Source organism: Atractosteus spatula, chromosome 9 (genome assembly GCF_055471065.1).
Source record: "Atractosteus spatula isolate fAtrSpa1 chromosome 9, fAtrSpa1.hap1, whole genome shotgun sequence".
NCBI lineage: Eukaryota > Metazoa > Chordata > Actinopteri > Semionotiformes > Lepisosteidae > Atractosteus > Atractosteus spatula.
The window spans coordinates 18375215-18399531 of record NC_142714.1 but is presented as its reverse complement, the minus strand read 5'-3'; the positions used below and the strand labels follow the sequence as shown (position 1 = coordinate 18399531).

General features: G+C 36.0%; 1 protein-coding gene across 1 annotated transcript in view; it reads left to right on the top strand.

Annotated features, from left to right (window-relative positions):
• The first annotated feature begins 7959 nt into the window (after positions 1-7959).
• Positions 7960-24317, top strand: part of ccdc9b (coiled-coil domain containing 9B) — a 50967-nt gene continuing 34609 nt past the window's right edge. Inside the window, exons 1-5 of the mRNA XM_088924683.1 lie at positions 7960-8191; positions 18011-18121; positions 18570-18674; positions 20838-20990; positions 22054-22203. Coding sequence (XP_088780809.1) covers positions 8120-8191; positions 18011-18121; positions 18570-18674; positions 20838-20990; positions 22054-22203 — 591 coding nt within the window. The 5' untranslated portion in view covers positions 7960-8119. The remainder of the gene's footprint in view (positions 8192-18010; positions 18122-18569; positions 18675-20837; positions 20991-22053; positions 22204-24317) is intronic.

Sequence of the window (24317 nt, the reverse complement as noted above, 5' to 3'; positions counted from 1 at the left end):
ATTTTTATTTTTGTCATAGGTTAGCACCACTGTGTGCAGAACAGTGGTTTGCACAAGCCTTTGGACTCATGATTGTCAGGTTGTGGGTTTATGTCTCTGATGTAGATGCTGTTGTGCCTTTGACTGAGGTAATTTATGCCATGTGCTCTAGTCTGCCCAGCTGTATAAATGGGGACCAGTATTTATACAGTGAGGGTTAATCCCTGTGACAGACCAGTGTCCCATTCAGGAGAGGAGGTACTCTCTAAGTGTTCTCTCGTTCACTTAATGCTACAGAAACCAAGATAAGCAGACGGCTTGTTGAACAGATGTGGCTCTGATATGGAATTCGCTTTATTTCCATTGGGTACTTTTCAACTTTTACAGTCAAAATTTACAACTTACAACTTTTTACAGTCAGATTGGTTCAGCGGTTATTGGTGAACTTCTAAGAAGATGTCCACAATTCTAGCCTTAAGTTGACCTCATGTATGGGCCCCTGACATACATTTGCCATACTGATTCAAAGACCATATGTTAAAGTGACTATAACATTCAGGTGAGCCTTAATCTGTCTTGGCAGCACAAACTGAGCATGTCAATGAAAACACACAATGCAAATGCTGTTTGGTTGATTTTATCTTTCGATCTTCTGGACCAGTTAGCTTTGTTTTTTTAACCATTTCTCCACCCACTGTTTTCCCACCCTCGATTCATAAACAGGTCTGTGCATTCATCTAGGAATACATGACACTGTGTATTGTATAAGAGATGAGGCACCTTATTCCTGCTGTGAAGTCAGCAGGAAACTGCATGACACTACAGAGATATTGATTATCTACACACAGAAAATAGCCTTCTGTGGTGTGCTTTTTTTATCTTAAAATGCCATAAAAATGAGGGTTGTTATTATAATTAGTATGCACGTGAAAGTTTAATGAAAGCAAGTGCTGTATTTTTGCAGTATTCCCACAGTTTTATGGTGACCATGCCATGTGCAGTATGTACAGTGGTTTGCTGTTCCACAATTTCCACCAAGTTTGTGCAGTATCATGTTTCAATATAGCCACTTACAGTTTACCAGTCTTTAATCATGTTTTCACTATACAGTACTTCACAAAACGTTGTTACTCTTTACTCTTTTCCCAGGACAAGATATTCTAATCCTATAGAGCAGTCAGAAAGTGGTAAGTGTTAATTTTTTATATATTTTGTGAAATGGAAAAACAAAATACTTCTTAAACAACTTCTTAAACTGACACTTAAGGCACTTTAAATGGAATGTTATTTCATTCATTTGATTTCAATCCATGTGATTGACTTGTTGCAATTCAATTTTAAGTACATTTGATCTATTTTTAGTGTCTTCATCATTATTAGTTATATTTACAAGTTTACACAATTATACACAGAGTAAGAAAACAACAGACAACTCTCCTGGAACAGAGAAACAGAACACCTGCACGTCAGGAACTGACAAAAAAGAAAAAAATAACAAAATATAATTAAATCAGACTTAAAATATTTCTTATTCCTCTTCAGTTTCTCTTAGAATTTGTCTTTGGTCCTTTTGCTAAATTTCATAATATTTTGTGATGAGTTCTCAAAAGCTAATATGAATAAGTGTCCCAACCAGTGGAAAAGTCATGCTCTCAGCTAAATGCTACAGAAAGTGGGATAAGCTATGATATGATGAGCCTCTGTTTTCTAGGGTAAGGTTCCACTGAATTCAGCAAACCGTGGTGAGATTGGAAGAGGGAATTCTACTTTTGACACATACAGCTTTTATTTAATGTTTTAAAGATGAATATGTACTCAATTTGATGTGAAACTTTAGAAAAGGAGGAGTTTGTTAATATTCGTTCTTTTATTTTCATTAATTCAAAACTACATGCCTGCTTTTCCATGGCTGTTTTTAACTTCACAGCAAAAGGGGGCAGGGGGTGTGAATTCTGCAGTCATCAGTTTTGAAGAGTCAGATACAGTAAATGGTATAATAACACTTTTGATCAAATTGAAAATAAAAGAATGTTAGACCGTAATTACTACATGTACAGTACATGATAACATTGTCATATTAAAGTAGAGCTTTCTTTTTAATCCAGCAGTGTTGGAACTTATTGTTGGTGGGGTTTTCCATGAAATCTGCAAATGTTTCTCATAAAGAAATGTCAGTGTCACAGAAAGAAACCAGATATCTTTAGTCATGAACCTCTTTAGAATTAAAGAGGTTATGATCCAAGTGATAAAACCCCTGAAAGTTATTAACAAAATCAATCCAGGGGGCTACTTCAGGCCAATAGTGAAACAAGAACCTTAGCACAAGAGCTGAGTTAGAGATTGTGTGTCCAGAACTGACAGCAGAGCCAATTTCCTGAGGGCTGTATCTGGAACAAGGAACGGTATACAGCTAATATTCTGAAGAAGATTCCTTTAAATCCTACGGTATAAATACTGTCTGCATGACATCATCAAATCAATAAATTACTAGCAACCACATGCTAAGATGGCTTCTTTATTATGTTTCTTTTGTTCTAATGCTCCATAAATGGCTTTAGTTTCTATTCATACACATTGTACAGCATGAATAGGTTATCAGATTGAAAGCTGATTGAGCCTTTTTAGAGTTATAAATACTATGCTCTTGACAGGATTTTATATTCAAAACAGCAGAAAACTAGAATTAGGGATTTGGAATGATCCCTAAACAAGGGGCTTCTAGGTCAGGTGTCATGAATATAGTCCCTAAAGAAAGTCTACACCCTCTTGCAACATTTTCGGCTTTTGTTGACTTACAGCTAGGAATTAAAATGTATTAAATATGTTTTTATCTGCACAACCCACCCCACATCATCCAAGTAAACTAGATTATTTAAAAAATTAATTAAAAGTAAAAATGGAAATAAATTAGTTGGATAAGTATCCACCCTCTTGAAATAGCAATCCCAGATTAACTTTGGTGCAACCAATTGCCTTTAAAATCACACACCATGTTAATAGGGCCCGTGTTAAATTATAGTGATTCACATGCATACAAAGCAAATTCAGGAGATTCTGTAGGTTCCCTCTACTAGGTAGTGCATTTCAAAACAAAGACTCAACCATGAGCATCAGGGAGCTTTCAAAATAACTCCAGGACAAAGCTGTCATGGGTCAGGGTATGGGTATGGGACTATTATTAAGAAGTGGAAGTGGAATGACACTTACTTAGATCAGGCTGTCCCTTCAAACTAAGTGACCAAGCAAGAAAGAGACTGATCAGAGAGGCTGTGAAGAAGCCAATGGCTACTTTGAAAGAGCTGCAGGCTATGATGACTAATCCTGGTCAAAGTGTGCATGTGACAGTCGGCAATCGACAATTGACAATTGACAGTCGATAATCTACACTGCAATGTACTGAAACATCAAAATGTAAAAAAAGCTCAAGCTCATTTTGGAATGTGATACAATTTCGCATCTATTGTTTTCCTGTGGATGTAGGAATTGATGTTAGTTAAAAATTATCCAAAAAATAAAACAAAAGAAGGCAAATATTTACAGTGGAACAAGTAATAGGTTTATTCCATGTTGAAAAATAGAAGAAAGAGAACACAATGTTTCGGCCGTGGAGCCTTAAGAAGTGTTGTGTTCTCTTTGTTCTTTTTTTCAGCATGGAATAAACCTATTACTTGTTCCTTTGCAGCCTACGCATGGTGACGCAGCTACCCACCTGAAATATTTACAGTGTTGCTTAAACTTGTACACGATTGAATCTAAATTTGGTCCAAAGAAAAGTTTATATTCCACATTTTGAAATTGATTTTAAATCAGATCAGTTTTACATTGAAGCAAGAAATATTTGTTGCTGAAACAAAGCTTTTCTCTGGCTTTAATGGAAAGAATGCAAACACTTATGGACATAAAGTGACTTAGCATTAACCCTTTTCCTTTTAGAGGTGTTTTAAACACTGAAGAGAAACAGGGAAACACCCCCTCTAGTGTTTATAAGCAGACATACAGCTGGTTATGATACAGTATATGTTACAATGTAGACTACTATTCATACTGTACATATTAATTTGGGTGAGAAAGGGGCAAGTTTCATTGATCAAAATTTTAATTCAAATTGAATTAGAATATTCAAAAATGTGATTCCAACAGCTAAAGTAAACTGTGTTTACTAAGTTAACACAAATGAAATCTAATGACTCATTGTCTGGTGATTCAATTTATTAACACCATTTTTTCCTCCCTAATCATCCATAAAAACAATAAGCTACCTGTGTACTACAAAATACACCTAACAGGATTAATTGTTAAAGCAGCCACATTTGCAGTAGCTCAATATGGAATTGTCTTTTCTGCTTAAAACAGGAATACATTAACATTGAATAAAAAGAGAGCAACAATTTAAACAAAGATTTATGCATAGCAGTGTGTATGAAAGTACCAAACACTCTAACCATTTTTATTTCAAAATCTGCTGAGACGTGGAGAAACATGTTATTGTACAGTACTGTACAGTATGTACAAATAACTAGCCTTGTCCAGAATATAGACTTGTCATCCACAACATGTTTTGTCTGCAATACTAGAGTAACTACTTAATAACAATTTTATTTGATTAAAATGTATTTCTTATTTATTAATTAAAATAATAATACATTAGCAATTAGAATGCGGTTTTATACAATAAAGATTTCTGGAAGTGAATCACGGAAGAAGTGAAAGTGATTGTGAATGGTTTAATTTTCCTTGCATGGACTGGGAAATAAACAGCTGAAATTGAAGACATGTCTAATGACTGCTGTAAAAGGATTAAATGATTAAAAAAAACATTAATCTCATCCTTTGTGTTCTCTTTGGGCTCTGGATGTCTGTTTGAGACAGACTGTGTCCATCCAGTCATCTGAGGGACAGATATGGGCACCAGTGTTCTCTAATCATTGGGGAGGCCACACACATGCAGACTGGCGACTGGTGACTGTGCTATATTTTAAATGCATGTATATTTAAACTTCATATTTTTGTTTGCAAAAAACATCGACTGCCATACTATTTCCCCACTGGGTATCTGAAAGCTGATGACTAACTGATATGCAAGGAATTTATCCATTTGAATGTGATTGGGTTTTAATAGTAGTTCTCAAACATACAGGAAATTAAGTGAAATATGCTGCACAGACAATACTACCACATATACATATACTGTATACATATATATACATATAGGAGTGAGACAACTAGACTTCCTTAAGGAAGCTTAACAATCTGTAATTTTAATTATACTCTCATTGTTGCAGTTCAAGCACGAGCACCAAGCATCTCCAATTATCACAGCAGAACAGCAATGGTGCACAGGTAACATTTATGTTGTATTGACTTTAAAAAAAATATTAGTGCACACAGGATAAGAAAGAAATGAACACAACTACTGATTCTAAAAAACACGAGAGGTGCACTTCCTTGTCACATGACTTCCAAGGTCCACATAAACCCTTCATTTTTTAACTGTTTTCTCAGTACTTCGGGAACAAAGAAGAACCATGTAAATATCTATATATTTGGATTTACAGTATATCATGGCTGTTGTAAATAACTATTACTAATTTTTGTATTGTTTGTTTACATTTTTAACTTACCCATTGTGGATCCACACTGTTATCCTTGTCTGTTCACACATTTTATATCACGTTACAGAGCAGACTCACCTCTGGCTAAAATGGAGGCTTACCTGTCCATCAAGAGGAGCCAGGGGGTGGACCTTGGATTATTTAACCTGGTTTTTATGGTGTACAGTAGCAATTTAGTCTTGTCTTAGTTATTGAGGAGTTTTCCTTTTGCATGTTGTCACACAGCCTGAATGATTGTAGATCTGTTATTTAAAACTGCTTGTAGGAAATTCTTTTTGAGAAACTGGAGCTTGTTATTGTTGTTGAGGATGTTTTCTTTTAGAAATATTTTTCTTGCTCCAGACACATTTTTGTTTTTATATTTCAGTGACCACCCCTGGATTTACTGTGGTTTAGACACACCAAGTGTACAGTACTTAGTACTACTAACTTAAATGTTAAACCAATGTCTTGACTATTGGTTATTAAAAATCTCATTGGAGTTAAGGTGAAGCAGTTTCTGACTTCTCTACTTGATCTGCTTCATAGTGGGTGAACTGGTGTACATTATTATTTCTTACTGTTATTGTTATTATCGCTATCATTGTTATTGTTATCATCGTTATTGTTGTTCTTCTTAAGAATGATGTGTGGTAGCAATCAGAAAGGAAGGAAACATTACCTTTTAAAGTTTTCACAGTTTAAGAAATTTAGCTGATTTTGCTCTGGACTTTGTACAATGATATCATAAACTTACAGTAGGTTAAAAGGCCCCCAGATTATGGGTTTTTTAAATGTGAGTCAGTGAATAACTTTATATGATTTGTCAAATTGTATAGTCTACTATGGGTTTACATTTAAAAAGCATAAACGGAATGATTTCGTTGTCTTTGACATGTTTGGAAAGACGTTCCACTGGTCTTCAGTGTAATCTGCAGTTCATTTGAATATTGAATGATAGTTAAATGTTTACAACAGTGGTTGCACTTGGCTGTTTTTGCATAGAGTCACCACGTAATTAGGGTGTTATGAGACATATTGTGCTGTATTTGTTCCAGGTTCAAAAATACAACAGAGCATGCTTGAATTATTTTGAGTTTTGTAATTTCTCCTAAAGGGTTTATGCATTATGCAGGATGATGAAAACATTTGAATTTAAACTGAAAAACTGTATCCCAAGCACAGACAACAGAATAGAGTCTGAGCAGTACCAAAGGCATGCCTATTTTCCCCCGAAGTACTCTGGGATATTTCCCAAGTATGCAAGTCATAAGCTTTTAAGTTTGCTTCATTCCTTTCAGAACAGCCTGTGCTGTTTGTCTCTCCCTCAATTAGCATGCATGGCAACCAGAAGCAGCTCTGGCCTGCATGTGCAATTATGGGAAATCCTGCAGAATACTGTTTACCCTTCCCCTTACTCTCTAGAGAGGCAGTCAGACTCCTGTTCTGTCAGACACACGCCAAACATCAAACAAGTAAGGGGATGTGTAAGGGGAAGAAAACAAAAATAATATCTCATGTACAGTACAAGGTGGGTATTTTCCCTGCTCAAAATGTCTTTCAAACACATCATAGAGAAGTTCCTGTAGTATTTTCTTCACAGAAAAAAAAGGATTCTTGAATGAGATGTGAACGTTTCTATGAAAAACGTGATTGTTGGTTTTGTGTAGTGGCTTTGTGTGTAGTGCATGAATTTTGTAAGTTTTGAGGAGGGGGTACTTAGTGACAATTGGCTAATATAGCAAACATCATATTCTCAATTTGAAGGGACTTTTTATAGGGGGCTGTATTAATAAAATTATAGTTAAAAAACATGCAGTAGTTTTACAGCTCTAAGAAGAAGGTTCGGTTTTTTGACATGTAATGGTGAAAGGTTTGACAGCTGATTAATGTGCCATTTGTGAAGCTAGCTTAATAGGAGGTTCCACTTGGCCAGCTAAACAGTGCAATACCCTGGCTGTCTTCTGGATTATTTCTGAAGGTAGGAGAACTGTATGTAAATTACATGATGCAGAATTCAAAAGATCTTCAAGCTCTTTTCAGCTTAAGAACCTGGTTGTAATGAAATAAAATGTATATCAATAAAACTGGGAATGATTTGTATCTGACAATTCTAGCTCTGTGTTGCAATCGCTGTAGCTGTTGATAAACTACTTTTTCCTTGGTTGTCTTACTGCAAAATTGTATTGCGTTCTAAGTATATTTTTTATGTGTATAGCAAGGAAGTCAGTCTCCTCATGGACTGTATTCTAGCTTGTAGATTAGACTTTAACTTTTGGTTATTCAATGTCCCTTTAAATTGCAATGGGGTGTGTGGGGGGGTGAGTAGGGAAAGGCGGGGGAATAGTGGTGGGGAAGGGGGTTTGAAGGGTAATTTTAACTGAGAGCAAGCGTTCGTAGGAGCAGCAGGCAGTGTGAAATACGTTCTCAGGGCTCCCTGTACATTTGTCAAAGCCAGCCTGGGCTTTTGGCTGGCAGCCCAACTTGGCTTTTTGTAATCAAAGCATGATCACGGACTCCATGCAGCTCGCTGTGCAAAAGCCTGCCTGATGCCTCATTCGGCTAGCTCTCGTTTGGAAGGAGCCCAGTTTTCGCCGCTGACATCCAAAATGCACAGACCTGTGAGTCCTCTCTCTCTGTTTCTCAATCTGTCTTTCTCTCTGTCTCTTTTTAGGGATTATGGTGTATATAAAGGGCTTCTCTAAGGTGTAAACTGCAATTTCCCTCATATTATGTTTATGTTGTGGTTCTTTATTGCATTTGTTTCCAATAGCATGGATGTGTGGTGTCAGACAGCTCCATGGAAAAAGTGGCAGTGCCAGCCATTTCTAGAACGGCCTTTATTTCGAGACAGGGGGCTATTCGCCACAGCTGTTCTGCTGAATGTTGGAAACATGGGACTGCAAGCATCTGTGTGCGTTTCAGACAGCCGATGTTAGTTCAGGACCTGCTTCCCTTTTGGGGCTTCGCTTCTGAAACAGCTGACAGTGAAAGTATGCAGAGCTGCAGGGAGGGATGTCATTTGTGTTCCCACTGAAAAGCATCACAGTCACTCTCGACACTGATGATAACGTTTTGCTTTAACCCTGCATGAGAAGATGTAGCCACACTTGTTTTCTTTCTGAAGTGTTTTCTTTTTGAGTCTGGGTCTGACATTACATGTTTGTTGGAACTGCCAAATAGTTTTTAAATATTGTACGGCCTTTATAAGTTAAACTTCATCTATCTTTCTAACATTGTGACAGCCATTACCCCTTAGGGAATAGTTTTAAATATGTTTTTTTCTAAGACATTTTTGTCCTAAAGTTAGGTTTTAAAGTGAAAAACCCTGAAAATGTTTTGTTTTTGTCTTACAGAGCCTGCCATTTATCTGTTGTTTTCAGAAACAAAATAGGTTTTCTTCACTGTGCTGCTCTGTTTTTTTGAGTGAAATAATGGCTAATACTTACTTTATCGAATACGTCTCCTTTTGTTCACAAACAAAAGGTCGATGAAAAATTGAAAGAAATCTTTGGCTCTAAGATGTACGTTGTCTGTTAAAATATGTGATTGTTTTTTTAAATTGTGTTATTATTTTCCACCCCCTAAACAGGACTGTGTTGTGAGTGCAATTTAAAAGGAGGATTACAATATAAAAATTGATGTGGGACAGCTCCAGTCCAAGCTCCATCAGCATCTCAATAGTTTCTTTCCTTTAATTAAAAGGAAGAGATCTGGAATTTTTACAATAAGGCAAGTAGCATCTGTATTTCATAGAACAGGTTGAATGTCTGTGGCCATCTTCACTCTCCTGAAGTAAAATGAATGGCACAGCATTCTTCCATTCTTTGATTTGCTTTTTTGTTGTGAATATGGCACCACTCAGGAAGCAGTGGCGCTGTGCTATTTTTCCAGTCTTAATGAGAAACAGCCCCTTGCTCTGCAAGCATCGTGCTTCACGTATAGTGCCGTCTTCACTCCATCTGGGAACACAAGACACATGCTCTGTTCCAAGCTGCTTTTGTTGGCAGCATCTTCCCTGCAATGGTTTACATCCTCCTTCAATCATTGCAAAGTTTTTGGCTTGGTTAGCCCCCCTAGTTGCTTTGAATAATTAGTATGTAGTGCTTTTTCATTAAGTGCATTATCTCTCATGGGAATTTCCTCTTCACAAGGAATTCCCATGTGCTGAGCAGCGTTGTGTTTTTGTGATGTTGTAAGCTTTATAGAGAGTTATATCTGCATGCTTATCTAGACAACCTGCTCTTTTTGGAATGTGTTGGTAGAGAAATAGGGTAGCATGTGAGATGTTTTAATGGTTAAATACTCCTTGTAAAGGACCTTCTTATATTCTAGTTTTTGAAATGACTGTCTTCTGAGAAAGGATTTGACAAAATGTTTGGAATCTGTACTGTACTTCAGATACTCTAAATCAGCCTACTGTACCTGTGTATTGTTCTTACAGCAGGGATATACAGGGATTTTATCATTTGCCTCTACTTTGTGAAGTTTAGCTCTTCAGTGTTGCTTTAACAGACATAAATAAAACTTACTAGGCATGCATATGGCCTGGTAGTCTGTTACAGAAAGTAAATTGCCATTCCTCTTGCAGTCCTCCAAAAAGTTTAAGTGCATTAATGAAAGAAAACTGGAAAACACATTAACCTGTACACTGACTGACAAATTAATCATTATGTAAAGTTCACATACGGTAGCTGAGATGGGATGAAAACCAAAACACTTACAGGATTAGGGCTGCAGATAGCAGTTATGTTGTTTCCCCACCCAATTAGATTATTGGTCTCCACAGGAATTGATTGAAATTAATTTTCCTGACCTGATTGCCATGAACCGTAAAAAAGAGGAAAAAAATGTTAAACATAAAAAACAAAACAAAACAACTATTACTTTGATTCTTAGGTCAATTTTGGGAGTGAAAGAAAGAAAGTACATATCATATTTCAAAAGAGCTCTGCCTCAGAGCTCCAGGATCCTGAGTTCGATTCTGCCCTCTGGTGCCTATCCATGTGGTGTTTGCATGTGACCCCAGTGTTTACATAATTTTCTGCAGGTGCTTTAGTTTACTCCAGCCTCCCAAAGACATGCTGGACTGGTTTGATTGGTGGATCTAAACTGTACCTTTCTCTGTGACCTTGTCATAAACTGACATCCCATCTTGGAGAAGATAGTTTTCTATTTGTCATAACCTTCACAAGACGAGTAACTTTCTGTTAAGAGATGGATGTATTATTGGGCAGATTGAACTCCTTAATAAAACCGATTTCTTGATTAGTTTGGCAAGACAAATTACAACCTGATGTAAACAGCAGATAAATTGAGCTAATCAACCATATCTTGCAATTAAATATTTTCAGGTATCCCTACTTTATTTCCACATGACTATAAGATGAAGATAACTTGAAATGTACAGATGGTTTGAAGTAATATCCATACTGTATATACTCACTGCACCTTTAGGCAATATTTCAAGGTAGCTTGTAAAATGTCATTGTTTGAAAAAAAAATCCTTATTTCACTTCAACGTGTGTTCCTTTTACATACTGTACATTATCATTTTAATGACATTATTGAAAAGCAATTTCCCTGTATGTACTGTATAATAAAATAATTTAAATGTAATGAAACATAAATATAATAATGTAAATTAAAATGTAATATATAAATAAATCTGAGATATCTTCAAATAATATTATATGGCATTATTCAAAATGTTTTTCTTTAATGTGCTGTCATGATATTAGTGTGTTAATGTGACATTGACATTGTACTGTATGTACTGTACAATGTTAATGTGAATTGGTAACCTAGCAAGAGTCTATTAGGAAACTATAGAGAAGCATCTATTTATTAAGCATGCTAAGGATTTCTGTTTGTTTACTGAAAAACTATACATGTAATAGAGGGATTTCTCTGAAAACCTAGAATTGGGTGTGGATGTAACCTAAAAAGTTCATAACCAACAATTATATAATTAAAGGGTTTAATATGAAACTATGTTTTTAAGAGCTCACTTGGAAAATAAAAGCAGAAGAAAGAGGCATGTCAGTGGAAACTGCTGGCAGAAATTATTGGTATTCCAACTTTGTGAAACAGTAAGCAGCTTTTCCAGTACAGATATACTGTAGGTAGTCAGGCTGGGGTGTATACACAATATGCTTTACATAAATATGTAAAAATTTACAGTACTGTGTACAATGTTTTTGAGATTTCTGTATTTCAAGATTAAATTGACAGTTAAATATTTAATGATCGATTTGGTTAAAATTGTTAATATTTTCTGAAATGTTTCTATTTGTTACTAATTTAAAATGAATTTAGAAAAAGAAATATTGAATAAAAATAATATTCGTTAATATTTTATTTAATATTTATTTGAAAAAGTTGTATTCACTAATTTATTTACTTAAATATTGTTCGTATAAATATTTTTTAATTATGTCTTCTCAAAGTTTATTAAACATTATTCCTCCAAGTGTGTAGTGGTAAAGATGTAGAGAAACCTGAGTTGAGACATGAGGTATCAACATATAACTTTCCTAGTTGCTCGTGTCTTTCACTTTTAATTGAAAGTGCCAATAATTTGATATGACTTGATCTGACATTTTGAAATAATTATCTTTCTCATACATTTGTTGCATCTGTTTTGTTTACTGTGGTTTTTATGGTACTCAAATGCAAGTGCAAATCTTTGTGTAATTGGCTGTAATGTACTTGTTTAGAATTTTTACTTTTTGACATGGTTTGGTTGGCAAAATTGCATTTTTTACACCATAGCAGTTAATTAAGCTATGTACATTACCTTATAACTCTTATTTGAAAGATTGCTGAGACATCGGGCTGTAACTTTATTTCAAACATGGACTGCAGTGAAATGTTGTAACATTTTCTGGTCAGCACCATCTATGGAGAGAGAAAAAAAACGCTGAATTAATACAGGTACGTTTACAAGTGGTGACACTTTATAGCCATTTAGTACAGTAGGTCGACAAACATGTCTGTTCCTTTGTTAAAATACAGAAGTCCCTCAGTCTCTTTCATACAAAACATTGAAGAAGCAGTTCTATACTGCTGTTGCTTGTGTGCGAAGTTCCATGGCAGGAATCCTTGTTTTGGCAGGACATGCAGGAGTCTGTATTAATTTCCAAAGCACGGCAGGCATTTGGCCTTCAATCCCTGAGCTCCCAGTTTAAAGTTACAGTGGTTTTAAGCAAATGCACTTAAAGATGATACATTAAATCCCTTTTGTCTTATCATATGTCTGATATTGATTGGCTTAACTCAGAACGCAATAAATTTGGAGGATTGCTTGAGGCCAAACTTGGCTATTGAAGAAACAGCAATTTTTAAATATTGTAGTGTTTCCATGGTGACACACAGAAGGATACACAGAATAGTAAAGCTGTTGAACATGGTTTGAACTGACTAACTCATTACTGTCAAAAATTAAATTAGATATTTAGAGGCTTTAAAATTTAGTTTTTGTTGATTTTTCCATTGTATCTTGTGGATTTTTTAATGACCCATAATTTTCTTAACTGGCTATTTTTAATGGACTTTCAGCAGCTTAAAATATACAGACAGTTTCATGCTATCCCTAAAAACTTATGGTTTATTTCAGTTTATTTTATTAGATTGGCAGTTTTTGTGACCATTCAATCAAAATATGTGGTTTATTGCCATATAATTTATGGAAGTAGAGTTGTGCAGCATTCTTGGGATTTCACTTTGGTTTCTCAGCTCTTGTTTCAATTGTTGAATAAGTGTTAAAATATTAATGTAATGTAAATATTTAAGAAGGAATAGGTCCTTGGTTAATCCAAATTGTGATTCACTTGTTGTAAACTGAACATGAAAAGAAAAATCTTTACTTAATTGCAACTCACAAAGTTATAATCAAGAAAACTTGCATTTGCGTAGCAAAGAGTACTGACATTTTGTTGAATAGAAATGACTAATGATGATGATGTTGATGATTATTACATTTGTTATGCTGACAAACATTTGTCATCAACAGGATGTATTGACAGGCGGTCAGCTGTTAAATTCAAAGGGCTAATAGCATCTAGCCACTTTCGTAACACTGCAAATTGTACACTTGCAAAGTGTGCACTGCACAAAATTGCAGATTCTATCTTGTGGCATTCTGTCCCATTATTTTCATAGAGCCTGAACAGTTATGTGCCTGTTCATTGGTCTCTGAGCCATAGATGCCACAAAATATACACACTATAAGTGGAGCTCTGTGGCAACCAGACCCTTCTGCCCAGACCATTATGCTAGGACCTGAAGTACCAGTCACTTGTTCTGTGTTATACAAGAGTTAGCTAATATTCTGTAGATCTGTGCCATACGTACTGATGTCCATCAGTGTGCTGTACACAAAGCTTCATTCAGCAGTTAAGTGGCATAGACACCACTGCTGGCAATTTCACCTTAAGTGTTGCACACACTATCTCATTCTTGCTGTTGTGTTGATGAACGTTTGTAAACCTAGGCCCATGTGTGATTGTCTGGCATGCAAACAATGTCTGTTTAGCTAGCTGCTTACAACTGACATGCTGATGTGTTTGTTGTTGTGACATGTGGCATTTTTGATGCAGTGGAACAGGAAGTATCAAAAGTGCACAAAAGTGTGATGATATTGATTTTGGCAAGGTGTCTTGTGTTGTCTTCAAGATCATGGCCTGTCATTTATGGCCTATGTTTGGCTGCAATGTCTTGACAGTTTAGAAATTTTGGCTGTGATCATCCTGGATTAGTCTAGCCTACAACATTCCAATGACATGAAGACATTGTTTTCTTGATAAGTAGGGCATATTGGATCCTTTATTTGTATTTCTTTCTTGATTTTTAAATTAAAGCAGGATTAATCTCATAATCAACTGACTGATTAGGTGATTTAGTGCTTATGTAATAGTTAAAGTCATGTACTATATAGACTTGTACAATAAGTTTCTATTGATGCTCAGTATAGAAAACCTTGCAAAAGTATTCAGAACCCTTCCTATGGTGTCCCTTTGTGTGAACTTGTAAAATAAAGAAAAAACAAATTAAACATAATACATTATTTAAGATCACTTTATTGGCCATATACTGTACAATTTCTTGTATTAGGAACATGCTTTTTCACATACCCCAGCTTGCTCACCATGAGACACACGGGCACACGGGGAGAGAGAAGCTTGGGGTCAGAGCGCAGGGTCAGCCATTTTTACGGTGCCCCTGGAGCAGTTGGGGTTAAGGGCCTTGCTCATAGGCCCAACGGAGTAGGATTACTCTGCCTGCCACAGTATACGAACTGACAACCTTCCAGCCACAGGCACAGATTAATATTTGAATGCTGAAACTGAAGTTTTTTATCTCTATGGGTATGATAAAATGCAGTATGTATTAATAAAAACAAGAGTATAAAATGAAATATATTGATTACACAAGCATTCAGACCCATAAACTCAATATTTGGAGGAAGCACATTTGGCAGCAAATAGAACAGCAAGTTTTTTGGGGGTAGTTTTGGCAGGTTTCCTCAAGCTGTCTCCAGTTGCTTGAGATTCATTTATGAGTGTTTTTTTCATTTTTTAAAGCAGTTTTCACATCTTTCTACAAATTCTTAATAGGATTCAAGTGAGGGTTTTGATTGTGCTCAGTGACATTCACCTTGTTTTCTTAAGCCACCCCAGTAAAGTTTTGGGTCATTGTCTTGCTGAAATGGGAACTTTTCTCATAGTTTGAGGCCTTTAGCAGACAGAGGCTGGTTTTCTCCTAAGATTTGACTGTATTTTGGTTCTTCCATTTTTCTCATAATATTGTCTCTTGTGATGTGAATCAGACTATTAAAATGGTTCTGCCACAACCATGCTTACGTAACCTAGTGCTTCTAAGTGTTGAGTTTGCACTAGATGTTATACTTTGCATTTAGACCACAAAGTTCAAATCTGACAGATATTTTGGCACATGCTTGCAGTATCACCTACGCTATTCTTTGTAGCAAACTTGAGATGGATTTGAGATGGGTTTGCCACTCTTCTTACAGGTTGACTTTGTGGAGTTCATATGATAATGTTGACTCACGGCCATTTTGTCCCATCTTAGACATTGAACTTTATAGTTCTTTCAAAGTTTATATTGGCTTCATAGTGGCATTAATAATTAGTTTACTGCATGGGTACTAAGTTTGGAGGGATGGCCCGATCTAGGCAATGTGTGGGTGGCACAATGCAGTTTCTATTTCTTGATGATTGAGTAGAATGTGCTCCCAAGGATATTTGGAAATTTTGGTATTCTTTGCTCCCTTCTATTGATCTGTGCTGTTCAAATACTTTATCCCTGACTTGCTTTGAAAGCAAGTCCTTAGACTTCATGATATTTATTCTGAAATCATTTCAGTATGGGCATTATTATTGCACACACAGAGGCCACTTGTTAAGGTATTTTTTTAAAATTAATTTAGCAATGAGTTTGTATACTTTTGCAATAATGACCTTCTCACTTTTCTTCCATGAAAATTATGTTTACTTCTTTCTTACTTCTTTTCTTTATTGAAAAGAGTATCCTTCTCAAACCCTTGTACAGTATATGGGCCCCCTCAAAATCCTGCTTCCCAGTCACAGAAATATTCTTTACAACTTTTAAGATGTCTTAAATAGCTGTGTTTCTGTAAGAAGAGAGAGAGATCAGATTTATTAAAAATGGTAAATAAACTGGTACTGTAAATAAAATGCAGTACTACATACTGTAAATCAGGTATATACTGTACTGTAACTGTGAAACAGTTGTTCAGCAGTTAGCTTGTTAGAAACACAAAGTACTTTTACTGTATGTACCCTTTATGCTCCCAAAGAATATTTCTCTTTAAATTTGGTCAGATCTGAATATTAAGCATTTTTTAAGAAATGTGTAATTATATAATATCATGTATCCAACTAAGATAACTTAATTTGCATTAACAATTCTAAAGGAATCAGTTTTGCTCAGCATCCTTGCTGTTACAGTACACTGTACTTTAGAAACTACAGTATTATGTAATGTCCCATCAATTTGTGTGATAAAAAATATCTAGTGCTTAACTTTTAATTAATTCATTTGATAAAGTGTACATTAAAATAAAGTACATGACAGGGATGAAAAGGCTCTTTGGTTTGCTTTCATCTTTACATTGATCTAAAATGGTGTATATAATATACAGTATATATTAACCTCTGCTTGATTCTTTTTAGCCTGTATGCTGACATAGTTATCCACTTTTACCCTCATGAGGTATATAATTCTTGCTCCCAGAAAGTAAATTGTAAAGTATGTGAATGTGAAATTATTATTTTTGCAACTGTTTTGACCTTAGAATTCAAAAGGGACAAAGTACTCTGGGCAGAAGAAGTTTAAGTAGACAGCTGCATCAGCATGTGTAGGCTGCAAAGAAACAGGTAAAGGTTTACTCCATGGTGAAAGCAAAAGAAAAGTGACAAACACCTGAAGAAGGCTCCACAACCGAAACATTGTGTCTCGTTTCTTTTCCTATCAGTATGGTATAAACCTTTACTTGTTCTCTGAACAGAAGTTATTTGACAGCGCCCCTCAATTATTTAATTTATCTTATTAATTTAATTTGGAGACAAGAACAATACTAGCAAAAGAACAATTAATTGCTAAATCAACAAAAGTACCTTTCTTTGTTCTTTCTTGTTACGATAGTTCTATTTCCATATTAAAACCACATTCTTAGCATCAATAAACTGGTTTGGCAAATTCAGTTGGTTAGTTAATAAAAAGGCCTCTTACAACTTCTGTGCTGTTTACATACTTAATTATTTTACTTAACTAAGGAACAATTATTTTGTGGTTCAGTTGTTCTTCAGATTACTTTTGCATTTTCATTTTTGACTGTAAAGTGTAGAAATTTAAGAGTCATACATTTGGAAAAGTAAATATCCCACCTCATAAATAATGCCTAAAAGTGGTACAGGCAATTACTGTAGCTCCAGTATCAGATTTGGATATTAATGGTGAAAAGATAGAGTGACATAGTAGTATAGTGGTTAGCAATTGTGCTTTTTAACTCTATTGCCATAAGAGGTCTAGATTCCTCCCAGCTCCCAAAGACATGCCAGCTAGTTTTGATTAGTACTTGTTAAATGTTCTTTTCTGCTGCCCTGTGATAGATTGACTTCTTGTCATGGAGAGAGCAGCTGTATACTTACAGTCCTGCCTGCTGCCCTGTGGCTTGGGGTTAAACTCTGACTTGCCTCACCCCTCACAAGGACTATGGACTATAAGACTATGGGTGCTTAAAGACAAGAGCTGATTTATTTTCCTTGTCAACTTTGGTGCTATTTTGAACAATCAGGAAACAATTGTGGACTGCAGCCTCTGTTGTGGCATACTTAATAGCCCTAAGAAACTATGCATTTCTTTTGCTCTTTACTTCAATTGTTATTTCTTTCCAGAATAATTTGCCTGATGTCATGTTTAAAAAGAAAGAACAGAAGGATGCAGAACTGGATAAGAAAATTGAAGCTTTACGGAAAAAGAATGAAGCGCTGATGAAAAGATACCAGGTGGCGTCTTTGAAATTTCATTTTGGTTTCTGAATTCTCACTTTGCATAAGAAATATAAAGAAAATGAAAGAGGTCACCTTCATGTTACCCTTTGTGTATTTATCTACAGATATTGTAGAAGATTTTGTGAAGTCATAAGCCTAAAAGCAAGGGGGGGTGGGGGATGGAACACAGATAATACATTCTGTATTACACAGTGTTTTCACTTTTTTCATCTACATATTTTAAAAGTTGTACTATCTGTATCTGCCAATGTGAAAGGAAAAAAGTTAAGGATTTAAGTGCTCAGAAAACAGGAAAGCAAAATAAGGCCCTGGCAATGTCTGAAAAAAAAGAAATTAGGGAATGATAAAGCAAAACAGGAGCCGCTTGTTTCCACTGAGTTGGAATTCAGTGAAGTCACTCTCTTGTCTCAATCCAGACTTTAAACCTGCCCAATCTTCACAGGAAGTAGAAGAAGACAAGAAGAGAGCAGAAGAAGAGGGCATGGCTTTCCTCAGCCGGAGAGCAAAAGCAGAGGACCTTACCATTACAATCAAGAAGTCCCCCAATGTAAGTAATGGACTTTACATTTACATTTGCCTGTCACCAAGACTGGATATACAGTATACTGTGTACACAAGGAGTGGCGTTTTTAATCTGAGGTTGAATTAATCAATAATTTAAATGTCTGTACATATTCGAATTAGTACATACAGCACATGTTTAGTTACACTAAGGCACTGTAGACACAATCAGAAGTTAGTGCCCGTTTTGGGCATTGTGAAGAACTGAGATGTGGCTTTGAGACCCTTGGATGAGAAGAAAACAGTTGTATGTCACATTCTTCAGATAACCGAAAGACATGATTTACAGCTAAATTGTAAATTAGCACTCAATAGGAACTGGCCACCACTATCTGTCACATTATCCAATTTGATCTCCCCATCACTAAAATCAAATGTTCCTCTCTTCCATCCACCCATTTTGTAACCGCTTCTTCCAATTCAGGGTCATAGGGAAGCCAGAGCCTGTGCCAGCAAACAACAGGCAAGCTACACCCGGGACAGGACACCAACAGGGAAGACACAGACACAGATATTCACACACAGCCCAGTTTTCTCAGAAGCCAACTAACCTACCAGTATATTTTTGGACTGTGGGAGAAAATCAGAACACCTAGAGGAATCCCACAGGGAGAACATACGGACTCCACGCAGAAAGCACAGCAGGTCCAGAACCAAACCCAGGGCCCCAGCACTGCAAGACAACAATCCTAACCACTGCACTGTCACGCCACCCACTCTCCCTCTCTTTACATTGTTAAAGCTAAAAGGCTACTTTTGGTACTGCCAAATGTAGAGCTAGGACTATTAGCTGTTTAACTGTTAGTTTAAAACAATATGGCTACAATTTCATCATCATCTGCATGAGAAAGGAAAAGCATTGAGTGAAAAAAAACAGAGCAATGCAAAATACCCAATATGTTTGCAGAGCAACCTGTAGATATTAATTCCACACAGAAACGTAGAAATGAAGAAGAGAAACACAGTTTTTTTGTGTTTCTTTGGGTCTGTCTGCCACTCACACTTTGCGTTCCTTCACAGGTTCCTCACTTGAACCTCATCAGCACATGTACAGTACAGTATGTATGCATGTATGTTCAGTACTTGCTAATAGAGATCCAGATGTTTCACTTGTTAAAATTAATTTCAAATTAAATAGAGAAAGGGAGAAAATAGGAACATGGGAGGTAGAATCATGATTAACCTTGAAACATTACTGCATCATATCTGCTCCACCTGTAGTTAAATGTATAAGTCGGAATACTAGACAGGAAATGAATTTTAGTGCAGTTCTTTTGTGTTTTTAAAGGAAATGGAAATAAAGAAAACCCAGTGTAGTATAATACAGAGTAGGATAGTCAAAAGCAACAGTGTGTTTAAGGTACTCAATATAGAGGAAACCAACCAACTGTTGAATATAAACACTTTTAAATTGCTACAGTAAATGACAATAATACTAGCATTATGTGTTTTGACCTTCAATTAAGTTAAATTAGGGTACAGTGGTCAGTAAATCCTATGTGCTTGTAATACAATATTTGTTAACTAATATTGCAAAACCCTTGATATTCTAATCTATATTTGAACAAGATTACAATTTGTTTTGATGGATAATGAAAACTTTTTCGCATAGTTTGGTTTGTACTACTTGGACAACAGTATCTGCTTCCTGACTGGCTACTCATTAAATAGATCTGGTGCAGTCCAGGAGCTGTATTTATCGAGCTTTTCAGGGCTGGTCACACCCTATGCATGCATCACTCAGCCTGAGCACCAGGGTTTCCATTGGTGGCTCAGATTTTATTCTCTCTAGAGGCACATCTAGAGATGTATTTTGCACAACATCTCATGTAAATGACCATTTAGATGCTCTTGTCTTTTTTCTGTGATAGGTCAGTTGGCTTTTATCTGAGTTTAGGCTTTGTGTTACGATGTTCTATTTCAATGAAATTCTCTACTATGATACCTATTCCACCAGGTAAGCAGAACACTAAACATGCCTTTTTCTTTTTTATTTTTGTCCAAAGGGAAAGGCACGACAAGACTCTTCAATATTGAATGATTTTAGATTTTGCCTCTCTGGGCACAATAAATTTCATGCTCAGCTTCACAAAATCGCAGTCTCTTTTAGATAACAGAAAAGCAGTTGGATGTCTGTTTTTTTCCGCAGGAGGCTCGAGTTGTCACTAAAAAGCCTGGATCCGGGAGTCCTCTGAGCCTTAGGGGAGGAGCAGAGCTGCCAGAGGGGGATGTTGGGTTAACGTTTCATGTGGGAAGGGGGAGAAGGAGGCAGCTGTTGGTGACAATGGCCAACAAAAACAAGGCAAGTTAACAGTTTTTTACAGCACAGAACCTAAAAGGGGTTTACATTCAAAAACAAAAATTCATCTCTTGATTGTGAATTGATCAGTGCGTATTAAAAGTTCTTTGAAGGAGGTTTAAATGTCAGGACTCCTTAGCAAAACACTGTTATTAAAGGGATGATTGATCTTAGGTTTTCATGGTTTGAAAATTAGGGTAACAGTTAGGGAAAATAAAAATAAAATAAAATCATAAACAATGGCATTACTAATACATTTTAATCTGCATGTAAATATTTCTTAAATTATTTTATCAAGAAACCAGTTCCTTGCATTTCAAGTTCACGTTTATTGTCATACTGAATGTGCCTGAGTACAATGAAATGCTTACTTGTGTGTTTTCCTCACATGTCAAATTACATAGCAGATGACATAAAAGATGACATAACATTTGATCTCAATGATCTCTGGCATGTTTGTCTTATGTCTGTTGCATTCTAATTGTTTTTTTTAATTTAAATTTTATCTTTATTATACCTTTGTAGGGAAGATCTTAATCTAAATGGTGATGTTTTTTAAACAGAAGGCCAAGAGGAGGGCAAATTCAAATCTCACCCACTTCTGCTTTCCTGCACATAACTAACTGTATATCATCTGCTGAGCATCCCGTTTGCACTTCTTTCTTGTACCCCCTCCCTCCACCCCATCTTCACTCCTGCAACAGCTCCTTGGCTCATTCCTTGTAAAGAGAGGGGGGTTCTGCCAGTGATGTTCTCACAGACAAGGCTGATGCTCCCTCAGTCAATGGCGTTATGCCAGCTGGACTTTAAATACATTTTGTCTCTGCATTGCATTAATTAAAATAAATACAATGAAGAATCAGGAGTAAAAAACATTCACAGCAATTTTTTTCAAGATAACTATTACAGTAGTCAGATCTTCTGAACACTTTTGGGCCTAGTGAGCATAACATTGTCCCCAGGTTTAATGGCTTGAGTCTAAATTATTACAATCCTTAACATAAACATTACTGTAGGATTTACATATACCATATAACCTGGTTCCTCAATCTTTGTTTGAAACCAGGGCAAGAGAATTGTAAGTGAGAAAAAGTCGCAGAACAGGACCTCCAGCCCTGTTGGCCTGAAAGGCTTTTTTGAGGAAGAAGAGAACAAAGAGTCAGCTGGGACAGGAAGACAGCTCCCTTTCTCCAAGGCACTGGACAACAAGGTTAAGGTGTGAACTTTGAAGGGTTTTTTTTACTGTTACTAACCATCGTGAGCAGTGCTAGTTAGCAACAAGTTAATGCCGTCATTTCTTATAAAGTATAATTGGTGCTATACTGGCAAGTCAAATCATCAGTTCTTTAAATGGCCCCACAAGTTGGTCAAATAATTACTCATAAATACAATTGTCATATATTTGTGTCCTGCAAGTCTTATTTGGACCTTTTGTTTGCTTGTTTTTTGTTGTATCCCTGGTGATACCCCCTCCCTTTTTGCTATCCCCTGACAGTTTTATAGGCTGCCTACTGACAGTGCCACTGGTTCTTCTCTATCTGTCTGTTCTTTCTCTTACAGTGAAACTGCTTTGTACAGATTACAGATGTCTTGAAGTCTCAAGTCTCTAGTCTTGAGTCTAGGGGTGCACCACGCACTTTCTGTATCGATCCAAAAGCTTTTTGACATAAAGATGAGTTAAAAAAATAGGCTTGTCAATCCAGACTATTTTGTTCACAGCACATGTGCAATTTAACAGTAGAGCTAAGTGGTTCTTCTGGGGTATATACAAACCAGTGCTCATCAGCCATAAATATATCCCATCAGTGCTTTCAGTGTTGCACTAAACAAATTGTGCTTGATGCTTAATGAGACTGTTGGGAAAAGCATATAATTTCTCTCATGTTCATTTCTACTGCACAGAGGCGTTCGTGAGTATATCGCCTGCTGTTCTTTTTATTGCTGCACATGCTATTGACAAAACAAAATAGCATAAATGCATTTTACATCATTACAGTCCCTAATATATCACAAAGGGTTTCATAAATCTAAACTTTTGTGACTGTTTCCTTTCATTTAAGGTTTGAAAGCATCTAAGCCAGCTGAAAAACAACTCTACACTGTTCTTTACCAAAGATGTCCCAGTATTAAACTCTGAAACATTTTATTTAGATTGTCATTTTGAAGATTTAAAATTGTAGAATATATCTCGAAAGTTAATTTTATAAAAAAATCACACAACACAAGATATTCAAGTACATTCCTAATACATTTATTTACATGATTTTTTAATAATATATTTATTTGCATAGGAAATTTGCATTTATTTGCATAGGAAATGTAATTTTCCTGCATTAAGCAGCATTTGCACTCATGCAGCAATTAGCCCGGATATTGCCGTGTGTGTGTGTGCAATAGACATTATGCTTATTTATAGGATGTAACAGAAGTATTTACATTAGTTTAATGTATGAAATACAGTACCTAGCACATTTTATATATTGTGTTGATACAAGGCAGAAAAACCTAAATACAGTATTTCTGAGTCTTTGTGTAAAAAAAGTATTTAATTGTGAAAAATGTTGTGTTACAAATAGCTTGTTTTCTGACTCACTACCATTGTTTTTACAAGAACACTAAATTTTCACATTTCTAGTTTATACATGTAAACGAAATGAGACAAGAAGAGGGAATTAACAGTCTGCCACTGTATTGTGCTGCAGTTATACAAGGATGTCTTTGGTGATTAATAATATTAAGCACAGCTCCATTTTCTTAGAAAATGTTTCTGGCAGATGAGACCCAGTAAGCTCTTCTTGACCATACTGCACAAATTTGTATTCCAGTTACAGTCTTCTAGTACATCTTAGCACATCGTAGTAAGAATATTTGTGTTAGTAGTACAGTATTTGTGCATGTATTCCAAATCACCTGTTTGCATGACCGACATTGCATCTCCAATTACAGTACTGAGCATTCAAAATAACAACCGAATGTGAACCTCCATGGTTGTAAAGAAAATGAAATAATTCCTCTAGTGCGCATTACTCCAGGGCACTACCTGCCTCTGCTGGGTGCCGTCTCCTAATTGTCACGGGATGGCAACACTGCCATTTCAGACTAAGCAGACTGTGTTAATGGAAAACGGGCTGGTGCCATTTGCTTCTATATTTTTAGCAAGCCCTACCTCTGAATCTGTTCTTTTCCAGTACATTGTTTGCCTCTAATAATGAAAAGAATTATTTAATCTAATTAACATTTTGCAGCGTTTGTTCTGAATCGCTTCATTATGCTACAGAGAGGACTAGATTGGCAGAGCGCCAGGGATCTCATAGAATGTCTTTGTGTGTT